Source organism: Thunnus thynnus, chromosome 19, assembly GCF_963924715.1.
Source record: "Thunnus thynnus chromosome 19, fThuThy2.1, whole genome shotgun sequence".
Taxonomy (NCBI): domain Eukaryota; kingdom Metazoa; phylum Chordata; class Actinopteri; order Scombriformes; family Scombridae; genus Thunnus; species Thunnus thynnus.
In genome coordinates this window covers 11,437,813-11,462,952 of record NC_089535.1, presented here as the reverse complement: position 1 = coordinate 11,462,952, position 25,140 = coordinate 11,437,813, and the positions used below count along the sequence as shown (strand labels likewise).

At 40.1% G+C, this 25,140-nt stretch overlaps 2 protein-coding genes across 6 annotated transcripts in view; both read left to right on the top strand.

Annotated features, from left to right (window-relative positions):
- The window catches only part of ptpn13 (protein tyrosine phosphatase non-receptor type 13), a 48,986-nt gene extending 33,503 nt beyond the window's left edge, over window positions 1-15,483 (top strand). For 2 of the 5 annotated variants that reach the window (XM_067573501.1, XM_067573500.1), the window contains exons 18-49: window positions 136-571; window positions 1,203-1,309; window positions 2,187-2,240; window positions 2,696-2,785; window positions 2,989-3,096; window positions 3,267-3,398; window positions 3,498-3,985; window positions 4,406-4,537; window positions 6,022-6,115; window positions 6,264-6,349; window positions 6,448-6,616; window positions 8,027-8,241; window positions 8,362-8,460; window positions 8,563-8,945; window positions 9,042-9,195; window positions 9,321-9,476; window positions 9,595-9,766; window positions 9,922-10,132; window positions 10,260-10,345; window positions 10,473-10,534; window positions 10,793-10,948; window positions 11,224-11,389; window positions 11,548-11,637; window positions 11,762-11,868; window positions 11,979-12,034; window positions 12,125-12,222; window positions 12,640-12,788; window positions 12,874-12,964; window positions 13,367-13,704; window positions 13,803-14,018; window positions 14,149-14,211; window positions 14,873-15,483. In XM_067573501.1, the coding sequence (XP_067429602.1) occupies window positions 136-571; window positions 1,203-1,309; window positions 2,187-2,240; window positions 2,696-2,785; window positions 2,989-3,096; window positions 3,267-3,398; window positions 3,498-3,985; window positions 4,406-4,537; window positions 6,022-6,115; window positions 6,264-6,349; window positions 6,448-6,616; window positions 8,027-8,241; window positions 8,362-8,460; window positions 8,563-8,945; window positions 9,042-9,195; window positions 9,321-9,476; window positions 9,595-9,766; window positions 9,922-10,132; window positions 10,260-10,345; window positions 10,473-10,534; window positions 10,793-10,948; window positions 11,224-11,389; window positions 11,548-11,637; window positions 11,762-11,868; window positions 11,979-12,034; window positions 12,125-12,222; window positions 12,640-12,788; window positions 12,874-12,964; window positions 13,367-13,704; window positions 13,803-14,018; window positions 14,149-14,211; window positions 14,873-14,950 (5,042 nt within the window). In that variant the 3' untranslated portion in view covers window positions 14,951-15,483. The remainder of the gene's footprint in view (window positions 1-135; window positions 572-1,202; window positions 1,310-2,186; window positions 2,241-2,695; window positions 2,786-2,988; window positions 3,097-3,266; window positions 3,399-3,497; window positions 3,986-4,405; window positions 4,538-6,021; window positions 6,116-6,263; window positions 6,350-6,447; window positions 6,617-8,026; window positions 8,242-8,361; window positions 8,461-8,562; window positions 8,946-9,041; window positions 9,196-9,320; window positions 9,477-9,594; window positions 9,767-9,921; window positions 10,133-10,259; window positions 10,346-10,472; window positions 10,535-10,792; window positions 10,949-11,223; window positions 11,390-11,547; window positions 11,638-11,761; window positions 11,869-11,978; window positions 12,035-12,124; window positions 12,223-12,639; window positions 12,789-12,873; window positions 12,965-13,366; window positions 13,705-13,802; window positions 14,019-14,148; window positions 14,212-14,872) is intronic. The other 3 variants (XM_067573502.1, XM_067573503.1, XM_067573504.1) reach the window with 3 other exon arrangements.
- A 2,422-nt stretch (window positions 15,484-17,905) lies between these two features.
- On the top strand, window positions 17,906-24,404 carry sdad1 (SDA1 domain containing 1). Its single transcript, XM_067573510.1, has 22 exons — window positions 17,906-18,118; window positions 18,231-18,335; window positions 19,007-19,105; window positions 19,233-19,343; window positions 19,490-19,561; window positions 19,674-19,774; window positions 19,879-19,936; window positions 20,032-20,106; window positions 20,254-20,355; window positions 20,452-20,521; window positions 20,641-20,744; window positions 21,068-21,125; window positions 21,201-21,259; window positions 21,348-21,424; window positions 22,111-22,208; window positions 22,336-22,412; window positions 22,773-22,902; window positions 23,049-23,140; window positions 23,243-23,433; window positions 23,615-23,699; window positions 23,860-24,021; window positions 24,164-24,404. The coding sequence occupies exons 1-22, from the start codon at window positions 18,029-18,031 to the stop codon at window positions 24,209-24,211; spliced, it is 2,064 nt and encodes a 687-aa protein (XP_067429611.1). The 5' UTR covers window positions 17,906-18,028; the 3' UTR covers window positions 24,212-24,404.
- Window positions 24,405-25,140: the final 736 nt, after the last annotated feature.

Sequence of the window (25,140 nt, the reverse complement as noted above, 5' to 3'; positions counted from 1 at the left end):
CTTGGAATTTCCCTGCCCTATTTTTTTCAATTTTGTCTTCTACTTCTTTTATAATTGAATAAAAAAAAAACAAATGACATTATTAATTAACATTAACTGCTATTTTCTGTTTTGCATGTTCTTCCTGGTAATCAGAGAACTGCCCCCTGAGCAGTCTGCAGTATTCCCTTGACCCTCGGAGCGGAGACGCAGTGGGGAGGACAGTGAGCTCAGGAAGCCTGGCCCCCACCTTATCGACACGCTCCAACCCAGACCACCTGAAGAGGATCTCCTACTCGGAGGTGGCCCTCAACAAGGCACCGTCCGGCCCGCTATTAGTCCAAGACGAGCTTCACTTTCCGGGTTTCAATCCGGCGGCCTCCACAGTCCACTCCAATCCCCGGATAATGAGCTGCTCCCACCACAACCTCGTACAGATGCCAGACTCTCCGGGGCACCGTGCGGCAGAGTCGTATCGCGGACAGTCGCACAGCGGACTGAGTCAGGCGCAACCCAACCAAGTGGCCTCTCACTTCCAGCAACACCAGCGAGCCAGCTCAGACACAGACTCCCTCTCACACCAACAGGACAAGTGAGTTGGTTAAGAGACACTTTCACATTAATATGTGGGAGACTTGTTCTGAATCAAACTATTGTGGGTTTTGTAAATTATAAATGTAGACTTCTTTCTCCTTCACATTTAATTTCCATCCTATTCATCAAATTATGCAGACTCTGGAATATGTTCATGCATTTTACTTAATTCTTCAATATCTTATTTCAAGCCGGGCAATCGGATCATATGCTTATTTGTCAAGTCTTCAGTGTCTCCAAGCGCGCTGTAGGACAGACTTAGTTTACTAATCAGAGACTTGTTGCTGGGACTATAGCTCTGCTTAACACTACAGGGACATGGAGAACTCTACCTCCAGCCTCTAATTAACCCTCTGGGGGGCTGTGTTTTCATGAAATTGCCTACCAGTGTGTGTTTTTTATTTTAATTAGTAACAAACCTGTTTTAGGCCCAGTTGCTCCCTCTCGTGTCAGCTTTACAAATGACCCGAACCTAATTAAGAATGAAAGTGGAAAAGTTTTTAATGTAGAGAGCCCACTTTTTTTTTTTTTTTACACATTTACATCTCCTCTTCGCTCCTCTGCCCCCGTTCAATGAGGAGAGTTGCTTCCTCAGGCTAAATCATCTTCTCCTGCTCTCACCTACTCAGATCATTCGGCTCGGTGTCCCACAGCAGCCCAGCCTGGAGCCGCAGTAGGTCCAAAAAAGAATCAGACTCGTCCTCCATAGAGGATACTGGCCCAGCATACGTAGTAGGTAAGGATGCTGACCTGTGTAGGATGATCCTGTTCACTGGTGAAGCAGTGAACACACCAGTGGTGCAGAGTTTCCATCTGAAACATGAATCTGTGCTTATATAAATCTATGTAATCATAATTCTGGTACTCTAGAGTCTAGTCAGTGACACATCATATTACAGCAGTAGTTAATTGAATAGTTCTGTGCAGCTCCATCTATTTTGCTGACCTAGTTGTTACTGAATGGGGAACATTAAATTTAGGTGTTATCCTAAAATGACTTTTTTTGAAAGTGCAAGCATTAAAATCCCTCTGCACATGTCTTTTAACTATAGTCATATCGTTTTGCTTGGATGCTCATTATCTAATTTGGAAACCAGAAAAAAAATCAGACCATTTTAATCTAGTTTTCCCTCAGAGACCAGATAAGATTTTTGTTGTTGTTGTTATTTCTGCTCCTGTTTTTCATAGTTTAGCTGTTCCAGCATAAAGGCTTGACTTGACATGCACAATAGATATGAATCAACTTTTTCCTACCCTGCATTGACTCACAGGAGAAAAAAAAAAGTGGGACATAAAACCATCTTTTGTTGGCCTGAATTAAGCAAAGGGATATATCACTATTAACTGTAATTAATGCTCTATTTTACACCATTTATGCACTGATAATAATCCTTGGTGCTGGATGTAAGTTTATTTTGTTTCCTTCACATTATGGTCATATAATGAGCATGTCAGGGGCTTCTGCATGTGTTATTAAGTGACGACGTTACATGTTTCTATATATATTTTCCTATATTATTGCTTATAAATAAGCAGACAAGCAATTTCCATTGTTCTTTATAATGCACAAAGCCAAAATACGACCTTGCTGATCTCTTATGTTCCTTTTGCAGGGGTCAGTATGCACAGCTCCTCTGGACCGCCGTCTACCCCAGCCTCCGTTAACGGTGTGTATCACATACATCTCATTTTATAACATTCTTAATCCTCCCTTTCAATCTGTTGAACCGTATGCTGACTGTGCGGATATAAATACCCAAAAAAAAAAGGTAGGTGTTTTGAGGTGAATTGAGTCTCTGTCCACTCTGTGCTGCCTGCCAGTGGAACTTAATTCTGGCCGCGGTCCCACCATTTTAATAGCCTCATGCTTGGCACTGAACTCATGACCTCCCCTTTCATCCTAGCTTAGTCCGTCTTTCTCAAGCCCATTAGCCAACAGTGCTAAAGCAGGGGCCTGTCATCCACACTGTAGGCCTGCCTGGGCTGATTAATAGTTACAGTGTAGATATACTAATACTCTGAATACCAAAAATTGCAATATGATATGCATCAGTCAGAAGCCACCTATTTACAGTATATTCCAGTTAATATAATAAATGCCCTTTGTCTTTTTGTTGCACAGATTCACTAAAGAAAAAGCTCAATGCCTTACCTTCTCCAGAGAGAGAAATCACAACTGTAAACCTGAAGAAAGATGTGAAATATGGCCTGGGTAAGGGAGGATATTCTTTTTCCCTAAAATAACTACTCAATTTCACGCCGTGTCTGCCGCCACTTCTCAGCTGTCAGAGTTGAGAAGTATTATAAATTGCGTTTAAGGCACTTGTGTTCCCCTGATGTTTGTCTGCGGATGTGCGTGTATATATATGTCTGTGTTTAGATCTGTTTGTGCTTGTGCTTGTGTGTGTTCTCTAGGGTTCCAGGTTGTGGGGGGGGAGAACTCCGGTCGTATGGACCTCGGCACTATCATTAGCTCCATCACTCCTGGGGGTCCTGCTGACGTCAATGGTTCTCTCAAACCCGGTAGGCCCGTGTTTTGCTGCGCTCTTCCTCCTACGTTCTTCCTCCTAAATATTTTTTTTTGTTGTTTGTTTGTTGAGTGCTGTGATAATCTTTATCAGATGACCCTATTTCGGTTTTATGTTTTGCCAGTTTGTTGTGCACCATTTGTGATAGTCGTAATGTTGATGCAGGTGATCGCTTGATCTCTGTGAATGACGTAAACCTGGAAGGGCTCTCTCATGCCACCACCGTTGACATCCTCCAAAACGCTCCCGATGACATTACTCTGGTGGTGTCACAGCCCAAAGAGAGGCTCTACAAAGGTAAAAGCAGGGATATGAGAGTCATTTTTTTTTGTTGTTCACATCTTTTGTTTTTATTCCAAAGACTAATATCACCGTCTTTGTTTTTTTGTTTGGCAGAATCTTCAGCAGGCTACGTTCCCTACCAGGCCAAGCCTTCACTGAAGGCGCTTAACTCTGGCCAGAGACGAGAACTAGACTTTGATACCTCTTCAGAGGAGCATGTAGGAACAGGAAGCCCCAGCCCTCCTCTCCACAGCACTGGCACACCATCATCCGCCTCCTCCCCAGTCCACCAGAACACCAGCCTCAGTTCTCAGGACTCCAGGACAAGCAGTGTTGCAAGAATAAGCCAACCCCCCGCTAACGGAGTTCAGCAGTGCCTCGAGAGAGCTACGGCCACCAACGCAGCCGCGTCCGTTGCCCAACATCATAGACCAGAACCTAACGTGGGTTTGGATCCAACGCCGCCGGCTTTACCACCCAAAACGAGGAAAGCTAAACAAGTCTCAGAGGCTCCCAAAGTTTCTGAGCATTCTGACTGGGGTGATTCAGACATGGATGAGGAGACTTATTCCAGTAGTCAAGAGAAACTCAAGGTCAAAAAGGTGCGGCCTTTGTGTTTATGAATTCATTGTTGTTAAATGGATCCTTTGCTTTGACACATCACCATACACCATAGTTGTTGACTCACCACATCTGTGACTCACAAAACACACAAAAGTAATTTGCGGTACAGAAAAGAATATGAGATCAGTTTATGTTTATGAGAATGGTTCTTCCATAAACAAGCATTACAAATGACCAGCCAGATGCTTGGCACAACTAACTGCCTGTTGTATATAACCTTTTGCCTGTCATTGCATTTACAGAGTCAATGCAAGATAGTTTGCCAACTGTACATTGCATGTCTTCTGCTCATTTTCCTCTCAGCCGTACCCAGTTCAGCCTCGTCACTCTCCCTTTTTTTCTTTCTGCATGTTCCAGCCTGTGATAATTCACCTTAATCCCCTGTTCTCTGTTTGCAGGAATACATCATGGAAAATTTAAATGGTAATGCCCCAGGGGTCAATAGTCTCCGTCCAGGAGAACTATTTGACGTTGAGCTGTCCAAAAAAGACAGCAGCCTGGGCATAAGTGTCACGGTACTGTTCGGCAAGGTTTTCACCCTCTCTTTGTTTTGCCCCCTTTCCCCCCACCCTCCCCCTCTCATCTCGTCACCGTTGTCCGTTTGTGTTTATTTGTTGCTTGGTGTGGTTTGCTTTCCTAACGCTGTATGTTGTCAAATCTGGAAGCTTTTGTGGGATAATTCACCACCTCGCTCTCTTTGCATGCTACATTTATTTAATATTAATCAATAAGGCTTTTTAATGTAATGTCATACAGTAGGTGCAATTTTAGTGTCTTCAAACTAAGGACCATAAACACTTTAAACAGAACTCATGAATAACCTTTCGATTGGCCACCTATATATTGGTTATTGACTAATATCATTTCTCTCTCAGGGATTTTCAACACCTTCTTAATTGGCATGGGTTCATTTACTCTTTAGGCACAATTAACACTTAATACAAAATCACTTGACTGTGTGTCTTCAAGTTCAGTAATATGTATATTAAAATAACCATTCAATTCAGTTGTATTAATACTAAACCAAACATCAGGACTCATCATAACCGATATGGCACTAAATATAAAGTCACATCATCTCTGATCATTTAGATTTAACCTCAGTTATTTTGTCAATAACATCACAGTGGAGGATTTTTCAATTTACAACTAAATCATGACTAATGATGACTATGACATGACAATAATAAATGCTTTATTCCTTTTACTGTTGCATTAGGAATAATCTAATAAATAACAAAAGAGGACTTTAATATGAAAGACATTACAACATTATTTGTTGTCAATATGACGTAAAAGGATCATTATGGAGAACAGAATCCGGGCCGTGCTTTCCTGGAAAAGAGAGTGTTTCATTACAAAGTTGATCTCATTCATTTTTCAACCATGTTTTGAGGCATCGAGTCACTTCTGATAATAATCTCACAACACTCCAACACCAGATACATGCTGACATCAACAGGTGGAATAGTCAGAGTGAGAGGGAGACAAGGACGGATATTCACTGCTGAAAACCTAAATACATGCAAATCCTTCCTGCTGAAATGGGTTTCAACACTCACATAACAGCTGATGACATTTTTAAAGCAACAGTGAACAATAGCAGTACACTTTTGGGTGTGCCAGAAATGGCAACACCGACTCTAAAGCGAAATCTGAGCCAGTTATTTCGCAAACTTCAACTTCTGGATCTTCCAAACCTGATTCTCCTTGTTCTAATTCTAGTCAAAGGTGATTGACAGGACATTATTTAGTCAGTGTGATTATATGTCACCATACTGCAACATTAACTTATAGGAAAGTTTGGCCTTGATTGTTTTTGGCTTTTAAATACCTACATATCAAAATTATATTCTACATTGATTATTTCTAAGTTTACAGTATGAATAAAGCATTTACCATTAAGCAGTTCATTTGAAATGCAAAAAAAAAAAACCCTCCACACCTACCATCAACACCCATACACCGTTTTCTCTTTGGCTAATTATACTAAGAGATGTGTTTTATTTCCAAGGGGGGAGTCAACACAACCGTTCGACATGGAGGCGTCTACGTCAAAGCCATCATACCAAAAGGTGCTGCTGAGTTAGATGGAAGGATACAGAAAGGTAATAGCCTAAACACTGATGTTACAAGTAATGACGTATGACAGAAAGACTGAATTATACACTACAATTAGATTTCAAATGAATTAATATAGATTAAGATAGATATTGTTTTAATATTTTAACCACTCTTTGTCCGTCCTATGCTCAGGGGATCGTGTGGTGGCCGTCAATGGAAAGAGTCTGGAGGGCGCCACTCATCAGCAAGCAGTAGAGGTTCTCAGAGACACCGGGCAGGTGAGAGACGACATTTACCACGAGCACCCTGCTGACAAGCTATTTAATTGCTTTCCAGCTGGCCAGTAACACTAAGTGTTATCACATCCCTCCTTCAGACAGTGCACTTGTTGCTGGAGAAAGGTCATCCGCCTGCAGACAGTGTCCATGCTCCTCTCACACCTCAGTGCACTCCGCCGTGTGCTGACAGTGACCAAGACCAGACCAAGAACAAAGAGAAGCCACTCGAGGTCAAAGACAAACCAGAGTACAGCTTTCTAACACAAGGTGAGGCAACAAATAAGAAATCCAGAGCAGTGTGATTTAAACTTTTTGGAGTTTGTTAAGTAACCAAAACTTAAAGGTGACTCATTATTAGTACACGTCAATAGGCATCTGTTTTCAGCTTAGGGTATTTTTTTATTTTAGTTGAAAACACCTTTTTCCCTAGATTACATCTAGTGCGTATAAACGTTTAGAGTCCACAAGGATGTTAATGAAGGTAGGCAGGAAAACACTGATTATTTAGGGCATATAATTCTTAATAGCGTTACACTAAACCCCTGTGTTCTCTCTAAACAAAGTAACTTGCTGTTGGTAATTTCATTTGAAAGCAAACAAGCATGTGTGTACAACCCATTAGCTGCACACCGCTGCTAATTTAGAGCTCAGTAGCTGGCCTGGATGTAGAAAACCCTTGTACTGCTTTCCTAGAACTTGTTTGTTTTGTCTAACTGCTCATTGATGAGAAGCTACAGCTCCTTACAGTTATTCCAGTTTATAGTCTAAGCAATATCTGTGATTGACTACATTACATTTTCTTTTGTGAATAGTGTAGATGTGTCATTTTATGTCAAATTATTTCTGAATTTGCATTTAATTAAGTGAGGGGTTGCCTCCAATTGTTTACATTACTTTATATTTATTACCGCAGAGAGAAATCACTTTTTTCTGGAACAACACACACGGTTGAATCCAGTTCCAGTAATGGTGGTTGAAAGGCGCATCCCTATTTCTCCAGAAAGGATGATGCATTCATCCTCTTTGTATGTTGCATGGATTCGTTAGTCGTATGCTCTCTGCAAAGAGTTACTAAGTTTGCATGAACACTAGAATTAGATTAGTGTGAATAACCAGACTACCAGACTGATGTAATAGACTGAGAGAAGCATTTACATGGTACAATAACTTGATTTTCTCAGTCACCCAAGTGATTTGTTTCCTAATTGGGTTTGTGTCTGGAAGGATATGTGAAGCCTTCAGGAAAACAGTGGCACCATGTCAATATGTTCAGAGGTGTTATTGAGTTTCAGTGACTCACTCTTTCTTTGGAAGATGATATACTAGTTATTTCTCCTATTCTGACATAAAATTTTGAGCTCAAACAGGTGCTGATCTGCCCCCTAAGGAGCAGCATCTCTGTATAGTTACGGTTGTAGTACTGATCTTAATAGTAAATCCATCATTGGCGTGTATTTTGTAGCAAATTCATCCACTTTCTATATTCGGTTATTCTACACAGGGTCTCACAGGAGGCTTGAGCCTATCCCCCCAGCATATATTGGGTGAAAGGCAGGGTATACCCACAATAGGTGTATCACAGGGCGAACACATCTACACAGATTCACATTCCCACATCACAAACTGGAAACTACAGAGCGTCCAGTTCACCGTACCTGCATGTGTTTGTCCCCACAGATAACGTGTTTGAGGTGTGCCTACTGAAGAACACATCAGGGCTGGGCTTCAGTTTCAGTCGAGAGGAGAACATCCCTGACGAGCCCCCAGGATCCAGCATGGTGCGGGTTAAAAAACTATTTCCAGGCCAACCAGCGGCGGAGAGCGGTCGCATCAACGTGGGCGATGTCATCCTGCGGGTCAATCAAACCCCCCTCAAAGGACTCTCGCAACACGTACGAAAAAGATATATCTCCTCCTGCTCCACCATGGCGTGATAGAAATGATAATCAAGGTTAGATCAGAATGTTGTTGGATACCATTATTTATGTGTGTTGTCCCATATGCGCACATAGGAGGTGATATCAGCCTTGCGAGGAACAGGACAGGAGGTGACTTTGCTCCTCTGTAGACCAGAACATGGCATTCTTCCCGAGTTGGACACTTCAGCTTTGGTGGGAATCTCTAATAATTATTCTCTTATTTGCAAAATCAGCAAATAATACTCTTTGGGGAATTTTCAAGAACCATTTCTAATTTTTTTTCCCCCCTCCCAGACACCCATGCCATCACCCAGAAAGGAGCCAGTGACCCAGGCAGAGCCCAGCCTGAGCTTAGGCAGGACGACCTCTCCTCTAGGCACAAAAGGCAAATGGAGTCAGGGCCCTGTGGAGGAGGCCCTGGAGAGGCTGCTGCTCAAAACCCCCGGCCGACACAACAGCTACAGCGACAGCACTGATGGGGACGAGGAGGTGGAGGAAGCCTTCAGCCCGAGCTCCCTGGAGCACAGCAGACAGACCTGGGAGCGGAGCGTCTACCAGACCCCCAGTAGCAACCTGGGACTGGGACGCTATGACAGCACCGGTCAGCTGGACGACACCATCAACTCAGCGTTCTACTCCCCAAACCTGTCGATGACAAGATCAGACCTCAGCAAGAGGTAACTGATCAGTGTTAAAATAACGCTCACATCTGTCTTACTTATATTTTCTGACATATCTGATATATAATGATGTCTTTTTGAATGTTTGGGCAGGTGTCCTTCATCCCCCGTTAATCTGGAATCATCCCCCCTGCCTATGGTGTCCTCCCACACTGCCCCCAGCCCAGACCCCCTTCCTCCTCCTCTGCCTCTGCCCTTAAACCTCACCATGTCTGGCAATGGACAAGATATGGAGGAACTTGTTCCGGTAAGCACTGAGGAAGCTCCCAGGGTAATCTAATCCAGTGATCTAAAAGTTCCCATGTTTTGAATTAAGAAGGAATACCACTACCAATAGTAATTCCTGTAACTGAGATTCCTCTCTTTTGTTAGGAAGTAGAGCTAAAGGTCTCCTTGCTGAAGTCTGAAAAAGGCAGCCTGGGCTTCACCCTCACCAAAGGTAATGATCACGGATGTTACATCCATGACATCGTCCAGGATCCAGCCAAAGGAGACGGAAGGCTCAGGCCCGGGGACCGAATGATCATGGTGCGAATTCATTCCTAATCTCTTATTCTAGTCACAGCCTGAGTTGTTGGTGTATTCACTCTACCCAAAGAGAGATTGTTTCAAGCTCGGTTTAAAAGTGTATATCTTCTATCTCCAGGTGAACAACACAGATGTGACCAATATGGGCCACACCGAGGTAGTCAATCTTGTGCGAGCGGCCCCTCGGATGGTTGACTTGGTAGTAGGGAGGGTCCTGGAGGCTCCGAAACCCCCCATAGAAGCCCACCTGCTGCCTGACATCTCTTTCAAGGGCAGCCAAGAGCCACTAGGTAAGAAACAGCCCTCGGTAATGAGGTAAAAATCCCTGACATGCCTGAAATTCAGGCACTGTATATTCACTGTTCATCCGCCCTGCAATCCCTCCCAGATGTTGCACTAGTACTTCAACTCAAATGTAAAGTTTTATTCTGTCTTCAATCCCCAGGGTTGTTACTGGATGGTGGTTGTGACAGCATGTATGGGGTCTTATTTGTGAAAGACATCTTGCCAGGATCACTTGCCTCTGAGGAAGGCAGTCTGAGACCACTTGACCTAATCCACTACATCAGTGGCGCTCCCACCCAGGAGCTCACCCTCAGTGAGAACACCAGACTCCTGGAGCTCTCCCTTGACGACCTGACTCTCAAGGCCACGAGGTAGTCTGCACTAACAAAGAACGACACATGTAGCCTAAGCTGACTCAGTGTTGGACAGTGTTGGCTTGACATATGTATAATAATTTCAATAACTTTATTTTTCTTCTTTTTTTTCTCTGGCTCAAAGGGATGGAAAGCCTGTTTTCCCCGGGCAGAAAAGTGTCTCTTTTCTCAACAACAACATTAGCCCCAAGGTTTCATCTAGCATCAATGGTATGTTTTAGATCTTAGGGGTGCCACTCGTGAGTTTTTTTTTATTATACCCACTATGTTGCTAATTCTTGTCTTGACACTCTTGCACCGCCTAACAAGTATGGTGCCATTTGTTTTCTGTTTTAAGGCTTTCTTAAAGGAGACGATCCAAGAGGTACAGAGTGTCTTGCAGCACTTTGTCCTATAGAGGTAAGTTAAGAAATAAAGATTATTTTCATGCTCTAGATTCCTTGTTATGCTCTATAATCCAAGGTGACCCCTCATGAAAACTTGTTCCACCATTGCATTTATTCCAATTTCTACATAGAAATTCCAAGCAAACACATCTCTACATGAGTATTCTTGTAGCAATGATATTGTGATCACCGTCATCAGCTCATGTCTGATTAGCACTTAGCTCGGCTTCGAATCAAGAATTGATTACACATTTGTTTGTTGAATATGCAGGAGGAGATCATAAAGCTGGATCTGGAGAAGCCGCAGTCAGGAGGTCTGGGTTTCTCAGTGATCGGAGGGGAGAGGGGCATCTTTGTCAAGTCTATAACACCAGGAGGAATAGCAGAGTCCACAGGCAAGCTGCAAGTGGGAGACAGGCTGCTGAAAGTGAGTGATGTTTGACATTTTGGTCAAAATTTGTGATCATCATAATATATGTACTCTGTTATTCTTCCATTTAAAAGTAGAAAACTGTTTTTCTTTTTTTGGAACAATTGACCAAGTCCATTTTCAAATTATTTATCACCAGAACAACTACTGATATCATGTAGTTCACTGCAACTCAACCTGCTCCATCAGTAGAGGACTGAATAGGTTATAGATATAACCTGTAATACAAGCTGTACACAGCAATCATGACTCACTGGCTTTTTTACTTACAGGTGAATGAAGAACTAATGACGGGCGTGTCCCACACCAAAGCTGTCACCACCATCCGTAAAGCTAAAGGCCTGGTACATCTTATAGTGTCCAGACCACCGGACCAGAACCCCAACACATACCTGGCCTATCTGCCCATCAACTCTGACAAGTGCAACGGAAACACAGGTACAAGCTTTTATAGCATTTATATGTATAAATATGTTTTGTCTGATAATTGCTTTTTTTTAAAAATGATTTATAAAGACTTACCTTTGTTCTATTTGATATAAAATGTGACTCGTAATATTAATACATGTCACTCACACAACCCTCTCTATTTCCAGATCTGAGTGAGGACAGTGGAGTGAAGACTAAGCTGTGTAGCCCCCATGATGAGCTGAAATCTAGCGGCTTCCCTGTCATACCACCAATAGGTATAACATAGAGGCTAGAAAATGTATTGAAAATCTTGTTAGTATGTCAAAGAACTATCATGAATGTGGTGGAATTTTACTGACAAAATGACTTAATTTGTTAATTGTGAACCATGTTTCACAGACTATGAAGACGGCCCACTAGAGCAGCAAAGAGAGACGGAGCAGAGCGCAGAGCTCTCAGAGGACACAGACTGCGATGGCTCTTCTTTACCTGAAGATTCCCCCGAGGTACAAATCAAACCTGCTGCCCCTGATGAAACACTGAAACTATACACTGATTATACCTGACTCTTTTTTTTTTGTTTTGTTTAATTTTGTTATGATTCCTTTATAATTAGAGTTCCAGGAAAGTGGAATGGCAAGAAGAGAGTGTGGATGATCCAAGAAATGAAAAGTAAGATTTTTTCTTTTGGAATATACACCTGTCACAAATAGGATTGTGAATATATTCACATCTGTTCACTGTTAAATTATGAATCAACAGTTATCTGCAAATGAGTGCTGGACAGCCAGAGGAAGATGAAATCACATGGGGAAGTGACGAACTGCCTATCGAAAACATGAACTCCAAATCAAGAGATGGTAAGACTCAATTTCTCTGACGTTAGATTTGAAATCGGACTGTAAATATGTTAAAATGATATGTGATAGAGGAGCTTTCAACATGTGTGCGAAAGAGATTTAGATGCAGACATTTAATGAGTTATTGTGAGGATGGAGTCTAAATAAAGTGGGAGTTATAGGTCACAGTCTATTTCCTTCTTAGTCAAGCAATCAAACGTCATTTGTATAGCACATTTCATACAAGTTAGTGCAATTCAAAGTGCTTTACAGGTGAATGACAAGTTAATAATAATAAGACAAATATATACAGTCTCAGATTATACAGAATTAGTTCACTGACTAAAGGTTTTTGGCTTGACTTGACTTTAGGAATTTAGACTTAATGTTTGTAATCCTGCTCAAACTGTCTCGTTCCTTCGTTGTGTTTTCCCTCAGACGGGCCAATCATCACAGAGGACGAGCTGACGTCTTTGCCCCTCGTCAAGGTGGTCCCTGACGGCCAGTACACGGGACCGAAGCTTAACACCGTGGTCCGCATGATGAGGGGGCTTCTTGAGCAGAAAGTCCCTCTGCAGGAGTTCGAAGTAAGAATCTCTCATCTCGGGCCACTTGTAAATGTTGAATGCCAGTGAATTCATTCGATTTAACATCTGTTTTCCTCCTTGGCAGAATCTACAAAATCTGCAGCCGCTGGATGACTGTTTAATAGGTCAGACAAAGGAGAACAAGAAGAAGAACCGCTACAAGAATATTGTTCCCTGTAAGAGAAGTTACAAACATGTTGGCCCGTGTTTCTATCACAAAAGAGAACTTAAGAGATGCTTTACCACTCCACATTACTACATCTTATTGTGATCTAAATTTAGAGCTGAAATGATTAATCAATTAGTCCATTGTAAGAAAAATAATTGGTTAATTGCGTCAGTGATTTTTTTTTTTTTTTTTCAAGTAAAAATGAACTGAATATCTTTGGGTTTTGGACTGTTGGTCAAACAAAACAAGATATTTGAAGACGTTATTTTGGGCATTGGGAAATAAACAAAACGATTGATCAAAAAAATAATCATAATTAATCGCTAATGAAAATAATCATTAGTTACACACATACCTAAATTGTTACATATGATTTGAAACAGCCTCTGTATGCACATACCTTTTCTAGTCGACACAACTCGAGTGGTGCTCGGCAAAGACGGGGGCTACATCAACGCCAACTTCATCAAGATGCCAGTGAAGGATGAGAACTTCATGTACATCGCCTGTCAGGGACCCTTACCCACCACTCTGGGTGACTTCTGGCAAATGGTCTGGGAGCAGAAGTCTAATGTGATCGCCATGATGACCCAGGAAGTAGAGGGAGGCAAAGTGAAATGTCAACGGTACTGGCCAGACACACCGAAGACGGCGGAGATGGTGGACGACAGGTTACAGATCACGCTGATTAAAGACCAATATCTGGACAACTTCGTCATCCGACTCATCGAGGTCAAAGACATCCAGGTGAATCTCAATAAAGATTACTCATTTTGTAATGATATGTAAAAGTTTTACATACCTTATAATGGGGAACATTAACATCAAAATTTCCTCATCTTCAGACCAATGAAATCCAGCGTGTAACTCATCTGAATTACACGGGATGGCCTGACCACGGAACGCCCACACAACCAGAGCAGCTGCTCACATTCATTTCCTATATGAGGCACGTTCATCGATCAGGACCTATAATCACACACTGCAGCGCAGGCATCGGTCGTTCAGGAACCCTCATTTGTATAGACGTGGTTCTGGGTCTCATCAGTAAAGACGCTGATGTAAGTATGACACTCTTTACATTGTTTATCTTATATATTGTTTACATGAAGGCCTCTGATATTAAATTGGCTGAATCATAAGATTTTTGTTGAGAATGATCATGCTCTAATACCCTTTTTTTTTTTGTAGTTTGATATTTCAGATGTCGTAAGAAACATGAGACTTCAGAGACAGGGAATGGTCCAGACAGAGGTAATTTTTAAAGTTTGTTTTTAATATTAAAGGATAGATTCACAATTTCTCAAGTCTGTCTTAAAACAACAATCAGTTTCCCAAACCAACAGTGACACGTTCTTCTCTTTGTAATCATTCCTCCTGCTCATACTGACCATTAGAAGATCCCCTCAAAATGTACTTACAATATAATTGATGGGGATCTCCATTTTGAACAAAAATGTATTTAAAAGTTTATTTGAAGATAATATGAAGATTCCGAGTTAGTCAAATAAAATGGATATCTGTAGTAGAAAACTCTCTCTTTGTGTCTGGATGGACAGTTTTTTTCTGTTCAGCTGCAGTAGAAGGATCGTAACAAAAAGAGGGAATTTGGTGGCTAATTTTGAAAGATATCCACCTGATTTGACTAATTTGGACGCTCACATTAGATTTAAAAAGCTAATTTATGCACGGAGGAAGGGGTGCAGACTTTGTCCCCAATCATGTACGTTGTAAGTGCATTATGAAGAGATCTATTTAATGGTCAGTGGGCACCTGACTATTGTGAAAAAGATATGAAGAACTGTGAATCCATCCTGTAAGTAACTTATATCTGAACAGTTTAAACACAGCATCCCTTTGGCTCACATGTTTTTTAACACATTTTCCTTTTTCTTTTTTCTTCTTTCTTTTACAGGACCAATATATTTTCTGCTATCAAGTGATCCTCTATGTCCTCAGATGCCTTCAAGCAGAGGAGAACATCTCGGGATAGTAGAAACCACATATCGCTGTCATGTAGAGGCTGGATGACTGTTTCAAAAGAGCAAAACAAATGGAGGAGAGTTGACACAGGCAGAAATTGCCAAATTACACTACATGTTTTTAAAATGCCTTAAAATATTCAGTTCCTTCAGAGTAAATCCTTTTAAAGAAGTCTATATTTTTATTGTTTGCTTTTTGAGTTCACTTTCTTTGGCTGCTACTCCCTTTCAATGCATTCATGAGAACTGCTGATTGTATTTCTTATTGTCACCTACAAGAGAACACTAATGTTTTATTTTCCAGATTCTTGGATATTCTAAAATTATTATGAAATGATCAATGACTTCATATTTTATGTGGAACAAAATTGTACTTTGTCTATTTTGAATCCTGTTTTGATGCTGGAACATGCCTCGACAGAATACTATGTCAGTATTTGCTTTGTAAATCTATTATACAGTAATTGCTCACTGCCTGAGGTAAATGATGAAATTCAAAGTGTACATATTCATCTCCTGAAAATTAAACTGGATACATTTTAAATGTAAAGGAAATTTTTTTTTATATGAATCAAATCTTCTCCTTTGTGTTTATGAGTGATGACTAAAGATTATGAAGCAGTGGGATGCTCAAAAAGCAACAGAGAGAGAGAGAGAGAGAGAGAGAGAAGCAACAAATTGATGCAGCTGTTATAAGAGTTGATACTGGACTGGGAAGTGTGCCCAATGAAAAGTAGGATACTGTTAACTTGAAAATTACCACATACACACCACATAAGTTACTGCATTTAAAATATAATATAATGCATGGAATAATGAAGCCTTTAATGTTAAATCTTTTCTTCTGCATTATATTGAAAGGTGTTTGTCAACCAGACAACCACAATCTCTGGCATCAAAATTCACCAACAGCTCACAAATTGTCTCCACAAAGATTGAACATTGGATTTAATTGTATTTATTGCCTAAATATTGTGTAGGGATGCATATTGTACATATTTCTGTTACTGTGTCTATCATTTAACAAAATATGCCTGAATTAGTGCACACCAGCTATCTGATGAAACAATCTAATTGGCTGCAAATGTAGCAGAGAGCAGCAGGTGTGGCAGCAGATTGGCTGTTATACAAGTTTCACCACAACGTGGTGCCAAAATTCATCATCTCATCAGTGTGAAGTAGGTCTGGAAACATCATCATGGGTTTAAACATATTTAACTGGACCTTACTGGCTGTTCAGTTTCCCAGTTAGATTAAATAAAAGCTCAAATTGATCAATATGTTGGATAGAATTTTTTTTTCTTTAGTTAGTTGCAGGCCTAGCTTGTTACAGAAGAAGCAGTGGTTCCCAAAGTGGGTGTAGCAAGGATTAATCAAATCATCATATTGTTTTTAATAACATCTCATCACCACATGAGCTCTCTCTTCCCACATCAACCGCAGCTTCATATGTCCCATCAAAATTCCTTCCACCTTTTTTTTTCTTTAGTTTGTCCTTGTACACCTTAAATATGATAATGCTAATGCTAATTTAGCATTTTTGAACTGTCAAAACCAAAAAGCAGCGGTGTACATGTATGAGCATATATACATGCAAATGTTTAAACATGTAGCTCGGTGTATTTTGATGTCTTTTCATAATATTTTGTAAGCTAATTAATATACAACATTGTTCAACTACAAGTTTATCTGCTGCTAAACAGAATTAAAGTTCTTAGGATTTATATATATATATATATATATATTCAAACCTGGGAAGAACAGCTACATGTCAGATAAATAACGACATTTTGATCAAAATTTTATTGTAGAGTAAATCGACTGAAAAATCAGTGCATGCGCAATAAAGCATGTGATTTATGCTTTTAACATTAGTGAAGGAATAATGGGTGAAAGACCACAAATCTGGACTAGTTCAATAAGGAGACTACAGAGACTCATTAAAACAGTTTCAGGTTTGTGAAACTAAAGAGAAAAAAAGGGCGATTTCACTGATATTTCTCCATCTAGACCACACCAGACCAGGTCCAGATCAAAAACCGTTTATTTAGACTTGTCAGATCTGGACTAGATTAACAAGGGGACATCAGAGACTGAACAGATCCAGGGTTAGCGGGGTAATGAGGGGCATGTCTGCAGGCAGGTGGGAGGGCAGGCGATTGGCAAAGGTAGAAACACAATAAGGACGCCTGGTGGGCCGAAGAGGAGTAGCAGGGTCTGAGTGATAGCTGTTAGTGGACAGACGTGATTTAACTGCCTTGTTTGGACTGGAGCTAAACCACCACTATCCTCTCCCTGTGCTCCGTGTTAACGTTACTGCACTGTTTACGTCAATTTCCGTCCGTTACCTTCGTCTAATATAACATTTACGAAAGCAAACTTTACACATATGAAACACTATTTTGGGGTCGTTTACAAGCTTAATAGATATCTGTAATTTTGAAGTGAGCAGTTTTCCGTCTCTTCATTCTCTCTTCATCATTTTTCCACACTATATTTGTTGTAACATTACAATTTAACGTTGTTCAAATGAATAAGATTCCATTAAAATTCACGTTTTCCCTAAACTGACAACCGTTGCTTTGCCGTTATAAAGCAGTTGGAACCAACCTACACTGCTAGATGTTACGATACGAGACAACACGAGCCCTGAGTCCAGTTTAAAATTGACCGAGGATGGGATTATAAAACTAGAAGAGTAGAAAAAGTCAGACGTGTGTAGGATTTAGACGTTTTGATCACTTACACGGCCACCCAAGAAGACAACAAACTCTCATAATCGGAAGCGGAAGTGACTTCAAGCCCGAATGTGACGTGTTATTTTTTTCCCCACCCGCATTCCTTGAAGACCCGCCCTACTCTGCCTCTGATTGGCTCTGACCCTGATTTTTTTCCTAACTCTAGCCAGTCAGAGGTAGACTAGGGCGGGTCTTCGCGGAATGCGGGTGGGAAAAAATACACGCGGACGTCACGTGACAGTGAGGACATCCCACACTGTAAACTTAATGGCAGCCTGCACATTGGCCACGCTTGCTTTGTAAAAAGTGAAATTTATCATTAATTTTTTCACAACGTAATAAACGTCCAACATGTCAGGGCGACATAACAACAAACTGCCAAACAATTTGCCACAACTGCAGAATCTTATCAAGAGAGATCCACAGTCATACGTAGATGAGGTAAGCTAACAATGCTAAAGTTATTAGCTGCAAGGCTTCATTTGTGAATTGATGCATACGAGTACTGTCAATATACAGCAGTAATGAATCACTACTTGTACCCTTTTAACAGTTTCTGCAGCAGTACCGACATTACCAGTCCAATGTACAGATCTTCAAATTGCAGCCGGACAAACCCAACAAGGAGCTGGCAGACCTTGTCATGTTCCTCGCTCAGGTAACAAACATTGTTTATGCTTGTATCTACTGAGCCTGTCTAATGGTGATCAGTAATGTTTAGCTACTATTTTGAATTAATTCTTATTTTTATTCAAGTGTCATACACCCAAAAGGTTCCCAGGCATTAAAGGACAGGTTCACAATTTTTCAGGTGTCTTAAAACAACAGTCAGGTGCCCATATGAACACTGAAAGAGGTTTTCCTCGCTGTAATCATTCCCCCTGTTCGTACTGCCTATTAAGAGATCCCCTTCAAATGTGTTTTCAATGTAAGTGATGGGGGCCAAACTCCACAGTGTGTCCACACAGTCATTTTGTGCATTTAAAAGTTGATCTGAAGCTTATATGAAGCCTCAGCAGTCTGTTTTTTTCTGACCATTTTTCTTTATCATTTTCAAATAACAAAGACTAACAATAACTAAGACTACAATAGAACTTTTTCTATATATATATATATATATATATATATACTGTAAACCAAATTTCAATTAATATTTGAGTAATCCTAATAAAAGATTTGTTTCATCCATTGAGGCATGTTGGTAAAACTATTCCACAGATGTAACATGTCACCCTTTTGCCAAACATCACAAGGCTCTCATCCCAATATCACCACATACTCACAGTTTTTATGTCTATATTTGTCGTCAAAACTCTTCTTGTCCTTCAGGTTGGTCACTGCTACCTACAGCAGCTGTCTACCTTTCCCCAAGAGCTGTGTGAGTTATTAATGAGTCACCACACAGTCCTGGAGCCGGACCTAAGAATGGTGAGAATGGCTGCAAGCTTACTGCTAGCTTATTGAAGTCATTAATCATACTTGTAGATTGTTGATATTTATGCTAATGATTTGTCACACAGCATTTAAATATAACTTTTGTCCCTGTCCTCGTCAGACCTTCTGCAAAGCGCTGATTCTTCTGAGGAACAAAGATCTGATCGACCCCACCGGCCTCCTGGAGCTCTTCTTTGAGCTGCTGCGATGTCACGACAAATTGCTCAGAAAGGTCAATGACCTATTCTTAACCCCAATCGCCATGCAGTCATGGGCTGGTATTTGCCACGAAATGATTAGAGTATATTAAAATCCTGAAATAGATTTTGCAGAGTGAAAATATGTGATAACGTTGTGTTTGTTCCTCTCTCTCCACAGACATTGTACACACACATCGTAGCAGATATCAAAAACATCAATGCTAAGCACAAAAACAACAAGGTTAACACCGTAAGTACATATACACACAACTCCTAATTATTTCACATGTGACTGTCTGTAATACTGTGCAGATTTAAATTGTCACCACTCACTATGTGTTTCGTTATGTTGCGTGTTTCAGACATTACAGAACTTCATGTACACCATGCTGAGAGACAGTAATCCCATCGCAGCAAAAATATCTTTAGATGTGATGGTGGAGCTATACAAAAGAAACATTTGGTGGGTGTCATGATTTATACTCTTGGCTTCATGAATTAGTTAGAGATCTTATTTTAAAATCTTATCATTGCTTTAACCTGGTCGTCTTCTTGTCTGTACCATAGGAATGATGCCAAAACAGTTAACGTCATTACAACAGCGTGTTTCTCCAAGGTGACAAAGGTATGTTTTTTGTTGTTTGAAAGCCATGCTTTGCTTAATTTGTTGAACAAATGGAAAAGCCTGTGCATCCTCACCCACGTTGTTTTCCTGTGTAGATCCTTGTGGCGGGTCTTAAATTCTTCCTGGGCAAAGATGAAGACGAGAAGAACGAGAGCGATTCAGACTCAGAGGCAAGTACCAAAGATAAAGGAGGAAAAAGGAAGGATACTTTTATTAGTCTAGCAAAGAGTGTTTTTTAAGGAAAGCTATAATGCATATGCAACACAATTATAGAAATGGTATAGATATGTTTGATAAGAATCAGTCTTATCTTCCAGGCGGAAGGACCGTCAGCCAGAGACCTGATGGTGAGATACTCCACAGGCAAGAAAACCACCAAAAACAAGAAGAAGATGGAAAAAGCAATGAAAGTCCTCAAGGTACCTCTATTGACTCTGTGATGGAGACAGGACTTGTATCGTTACATTTAGGTTCAGATGAGTTCATCGTTTTCACTCTCTGTACTCTCTGAGCAGAAACACAAGAAAAAGAAGAAAGTAGAAGTGTTCAATTTCTCAGCGATTCACCTCATTCATGATCCTCAAGGTAGGCTCGCTCCTCCTCTCCACAACAACTGCAGCACACAGAATTTATCCAAAGTTATTTGTATTAAAATACTCAACGGACTGTTTAACCTTAACATGTATACACTGTATTTTTTTTAGATTTCTCAGAGAAACTCTTGAAGCAGCTGGAAGACTCTAAAGAGCGCTTCGAGGTGAAGATCATGCTGATGGAGCTCATATCCAGATTGGTTGGAATCCATGAGGTAAGTGACGCGGCTATAATCAGCTGTTGAACGTGATGGCAGGTGAAGTTATTTCAGTTTTTAGCTTTATTTCAGCTTTACAGTCAAATGTGAACTTAACTAGATGTTGTCATTTCTACCAGATATTGATATTCTAGTATGGATAATGATGCCTAATGTACAGAATCAAGTAGTAAAGTAGTCAGTAACATCATCTAAACAGTTTTTAGTGTGTCTGAGCTGTGGGAATCCTGCCTTGAACTTTGCATATATTTGATATGAACACAGTATGAAAAGAATATTTTCATAGTGAGTGAATCAAGTATTTTGTTCTTTTCCTTCAGCTCTTCCTCTTCAATTTTTATCCCTTCATCCAGAGGTTTCTTCAGCCCCATCAAAGAGGTAAAAAATAACTCATTTGTTGAGTCTTTTTACTAGTTTTAATGGCACATTTCTAACGATCTGTTGTCATCGTAGAGGTGACAAAGATTCTCCTGTGTGCTGCCCAGTCTTCCCATCAACTTGTCCCACCTGAGGTACAGTAAGATCAACAGCTTTATTCCAGAAGTTAACACAGGAGTTTCACTATAACACTGTTAACTCTGCACATTCCCACTCATGCAGATCATCGAACCTGTGATCATGACCATTGCCAACAACTTTGTGACGGACAGAAACTCTGGGGAGGTCATGACTGTGGGGTAAGTAGCAGCCATGGCGATGTTTTACGGGTTTACTTTCTGGTTGCAGTGAATATTAAGTAAAATGTCAAGAAAAAATGTTCAAACCAATTATATAGTTATATATTATTATATACTCCCATCAGGCAGACACTACAGATCAATCCATACACGCACAAATAGACTGAAAAACAGCTTCTTCTCAAAAGCTCAGACATCTCCTCAGTCTGAGACTGATATATTTATCTACTGCACAATATTTCAGACTGATATACTGCCATCACTGGGCAGGTGCAATATTTATTTTATTTGCATTTCACTTAAAGCACTGATCATGTGCAATACACGTCATTCAACACCCCAGCACACCACCACTTTATATCTGTCACCGCACCTTTACTGCATTTTGCTGATGGTGCTGTTGCACCTTGTTAGTTGTATTTTATACTTTGTGTTGTATTATTATATTATATTTTGTACTTATATTGCTTAGATTCTGCACTCTTTATCACTGATATTTTAATATATCTAACTTATGTATCCTGAAGTAAATATGTGTAAACTCTTAAATGCAAATGCACCATTTGAGGATGAGGCAAATGCAGTTTCGTTGTTCTTGCATAATGACAATAACATTTTTGACTCTCAATATATATATATGTATTTATATATATAGAGAGTAAATTTAACCTCTTCTTGTACTTTAGTATCAATGCCATTAAGGAGGTGGCAGCCCGCTGTCCGCTCGCCATTAATGAAGACTTGCTGCAGGATCTGGCCCAGTACAAGATCCACAAAGACAAGAGTGAGTGACTGCCAGTCTGGTTTTTTTTGCCTCTGTACTGTTACCACAATGCTGAATACACTTATTAACTGATGCATGCATGTACATATGTTCACTCACAGCATGCATGTGTCTGTATTTTCCTCAGATGTGATGATGTCTGCCAGGGGTCTGATCCAGCTGTTCAGGAATCTTAATCCACAGATGCTGCATAAGAAGGACAGGGTGAGCTCACTGTGAACTTTACTGAAAACATCACATTTTTAAAACCTGAAACGATGTCTTCACATTCAACAACAGTGAGCTTGGTGTTTGTGTAATACACTGAATGAGAAAAAGACAGTTATTTATGAATGAAAAAATCATATTTTTAAAAAGAGTTATAATCCCACAATGTACTGTATTTGTATTCATAGTGTTGCATGGTCTGGAGAGGGGTTGTAATAAATGATGTTGTAGTTACAGAAGCACAAATAAACAAAGGAGAGTAGTGGCAATAGACGCAAATGTATAATAGAGACAAAGTACTTCATCTTTAAGTATAGAAAATGTCACTAATTGTTAACTCTGCCTCCTTCTGTCCAGGGAAGACCCACAGAGGCATCAGCAGAGGCCAAGATCAAAGACTATGGAGAGCTGGAGGCTAAAGATTATATCCCTGGAGCTGAAGTACTGGAGGTGGAGGAGGAGAAAAAAGAAGGAGAGGACGACGAAGGTCAGCAGCTATTTGAATCGATAGGATTGGATTACAGTGTCTGATTTGATCTGCAAAACAATCTGTTTTCATACAGCACACTCTGTGTTCACAGAGATAATAGATTATCAATAGCAGGCTAATATGTTTTTCATATCTTCTGACAGACGGCTGGGAGAGTGCCAGTATTAGTGACGATGATGAAGATGGCGAGTGGGTGGATGTTCACCACTCGTCCGATGAAGACACAGGAGAAGTGGTGAGAATAAAAATGCATAGCTTGATAAATTTCACAAGGTTAGTTGTGTGTTGTAGCTTTGTCTTAATGAAAGAATGTTTTTTTTTTTTTGTTTTGTTCAAGGCGGAAAAGCTTCAGAGTATACCACTGGAGGAAAGACAAGCCAAGGCAGCAGCGGTCAGCGGCAGCAGGCTCCTCACACAAGATGACTTTAAGAAGATCCGTCTGGTCCAGATGGCAAAGGAGGTCAACGCTGCACCAGGAAAGGGCCAGAAGAGGAAGACAGTGGACAGTGATGACGAGGGTGACAACAGGTTAGAAAGCAATTTGAACCTAGACTGTAAAGCATTACATCATCTGCAAAGATTAATTTATTTTTTATATGAAACACTTGTACACTCAGGTCTTAGATTTCTTGGAATAAGAGAGTCATCAGTGATGTTTCTTGAGATGGATGATCATACTTTTATATGTTTTCTTCTCCAAACCTTTCAGAGGGGAGCTGCTGACCTTGAGGAATATTGAGAAATTACACAAGAAACCAAAAGCAGACAAGGAAACACGACTGGCGACAGCAATGGTATGTCTTTAATGCTAACTGGAGATTGATTTAAAACATTTTAGAGGTGCTCACTGGGTAAAATCATGGCATCCTAATAGACCTAAAACGCTGCTGAATCTCAAAGTCATTCGTGGGCAGTTTGCCTACTGTGTTAATAATGATGTGTTCGGATTTGTAGGCGGGAAGGACTGACCGTAAAGACTTTATCAGGAGACGGACCAAGCTGAACCCACACGCCAGCACCAGCAACAAGGAGAAGAAGAGGACGAAGAACTTTATGATGATGAGACACAGTCAGAATGTCAGAACCAAAGGCAAACGCTCCTTCAGAGAGAAACAGGTAAGTCACACCTATCAGAGGTACATGTCAGAATGAGCTGCTGTGTTTAATTGTGGCTAAATTGATTTTTTTTTTACTGAATATACTTTTTGGGAAACAGTCTTTGCATTTCCATCTAAACTATTTTATTTTGCTTATCCAGATTGCTCTACGGGATGCACTCCTAAAAAAGAAGAAGCAACACAAGTAGGACACATGGACATGATGTTATTCGCCTCGCTCTGGCCATTCGATGGCCATCGCAAACCTGAACTTTGACTATGTTAAATAATATTGTACATCCTACAAGTGGCCTGTAAAACTTTGTCAGTTTAATAATGTATTATTTTCAGTGGATGAACTTCATAAATATACAGTGATCTGAAATAAACAATCTTTGGTAATTGTGTGAATGTCATTTTTACTAGCCGAGTATGGGTTTATAATTATTTTTTAATGTACATTTAAGACTTAATCTCTTTTTTTTCTGTTTATTCTGCATCTCTCATTCACTTCATAGAAGCTGGCTGATTTATTCCAGCTGACAATTGGTGTCCCATTAAATTACAAGAAAACTATGAATCTCTGTACCTTAAATTAAATGACATTTTTAGTTTTCCATTCTCAAGTTAAATAAACTCAGGTAGCTTTGGTTGTAATAAAGTTAATAAAAATAAATAAAAGGTTGCATATTAGGCTTTAGGCACTGAAAGGGAGTGTAAACCTTAGTTTTCAGTCTCAAGAAATTCTGTTATTGTACCAAGTTTTTGTTCTGAACTGATCACATTCAAAGAAATATAAGTGATTTATATAAAAGAATGTAAATGTAAAGATTCACACCAACTGCTGTAACACTGCTGTGAAGTCCATGGATGCAGACTTTTGCATCCATGGACCTGGATCTCACCAAATTAGTCATTTGTGGTTACACTGGTTTTTAATACATTTTATATTGAGAATGTCATCCTCATGTATAAGTATGAAATTGATCCATATTAATGTCCTGATTTCAGTGTTTCTGCCTAGTGTTTGCAAGGTACAGCAGTAGAATAGAAGTCAATCAGGCTATGAAGGAGTTGTTTATGTATAATTTTAGGATAGATTTTATGAGCCAATATAGTTTACATGATGGTAGCCATA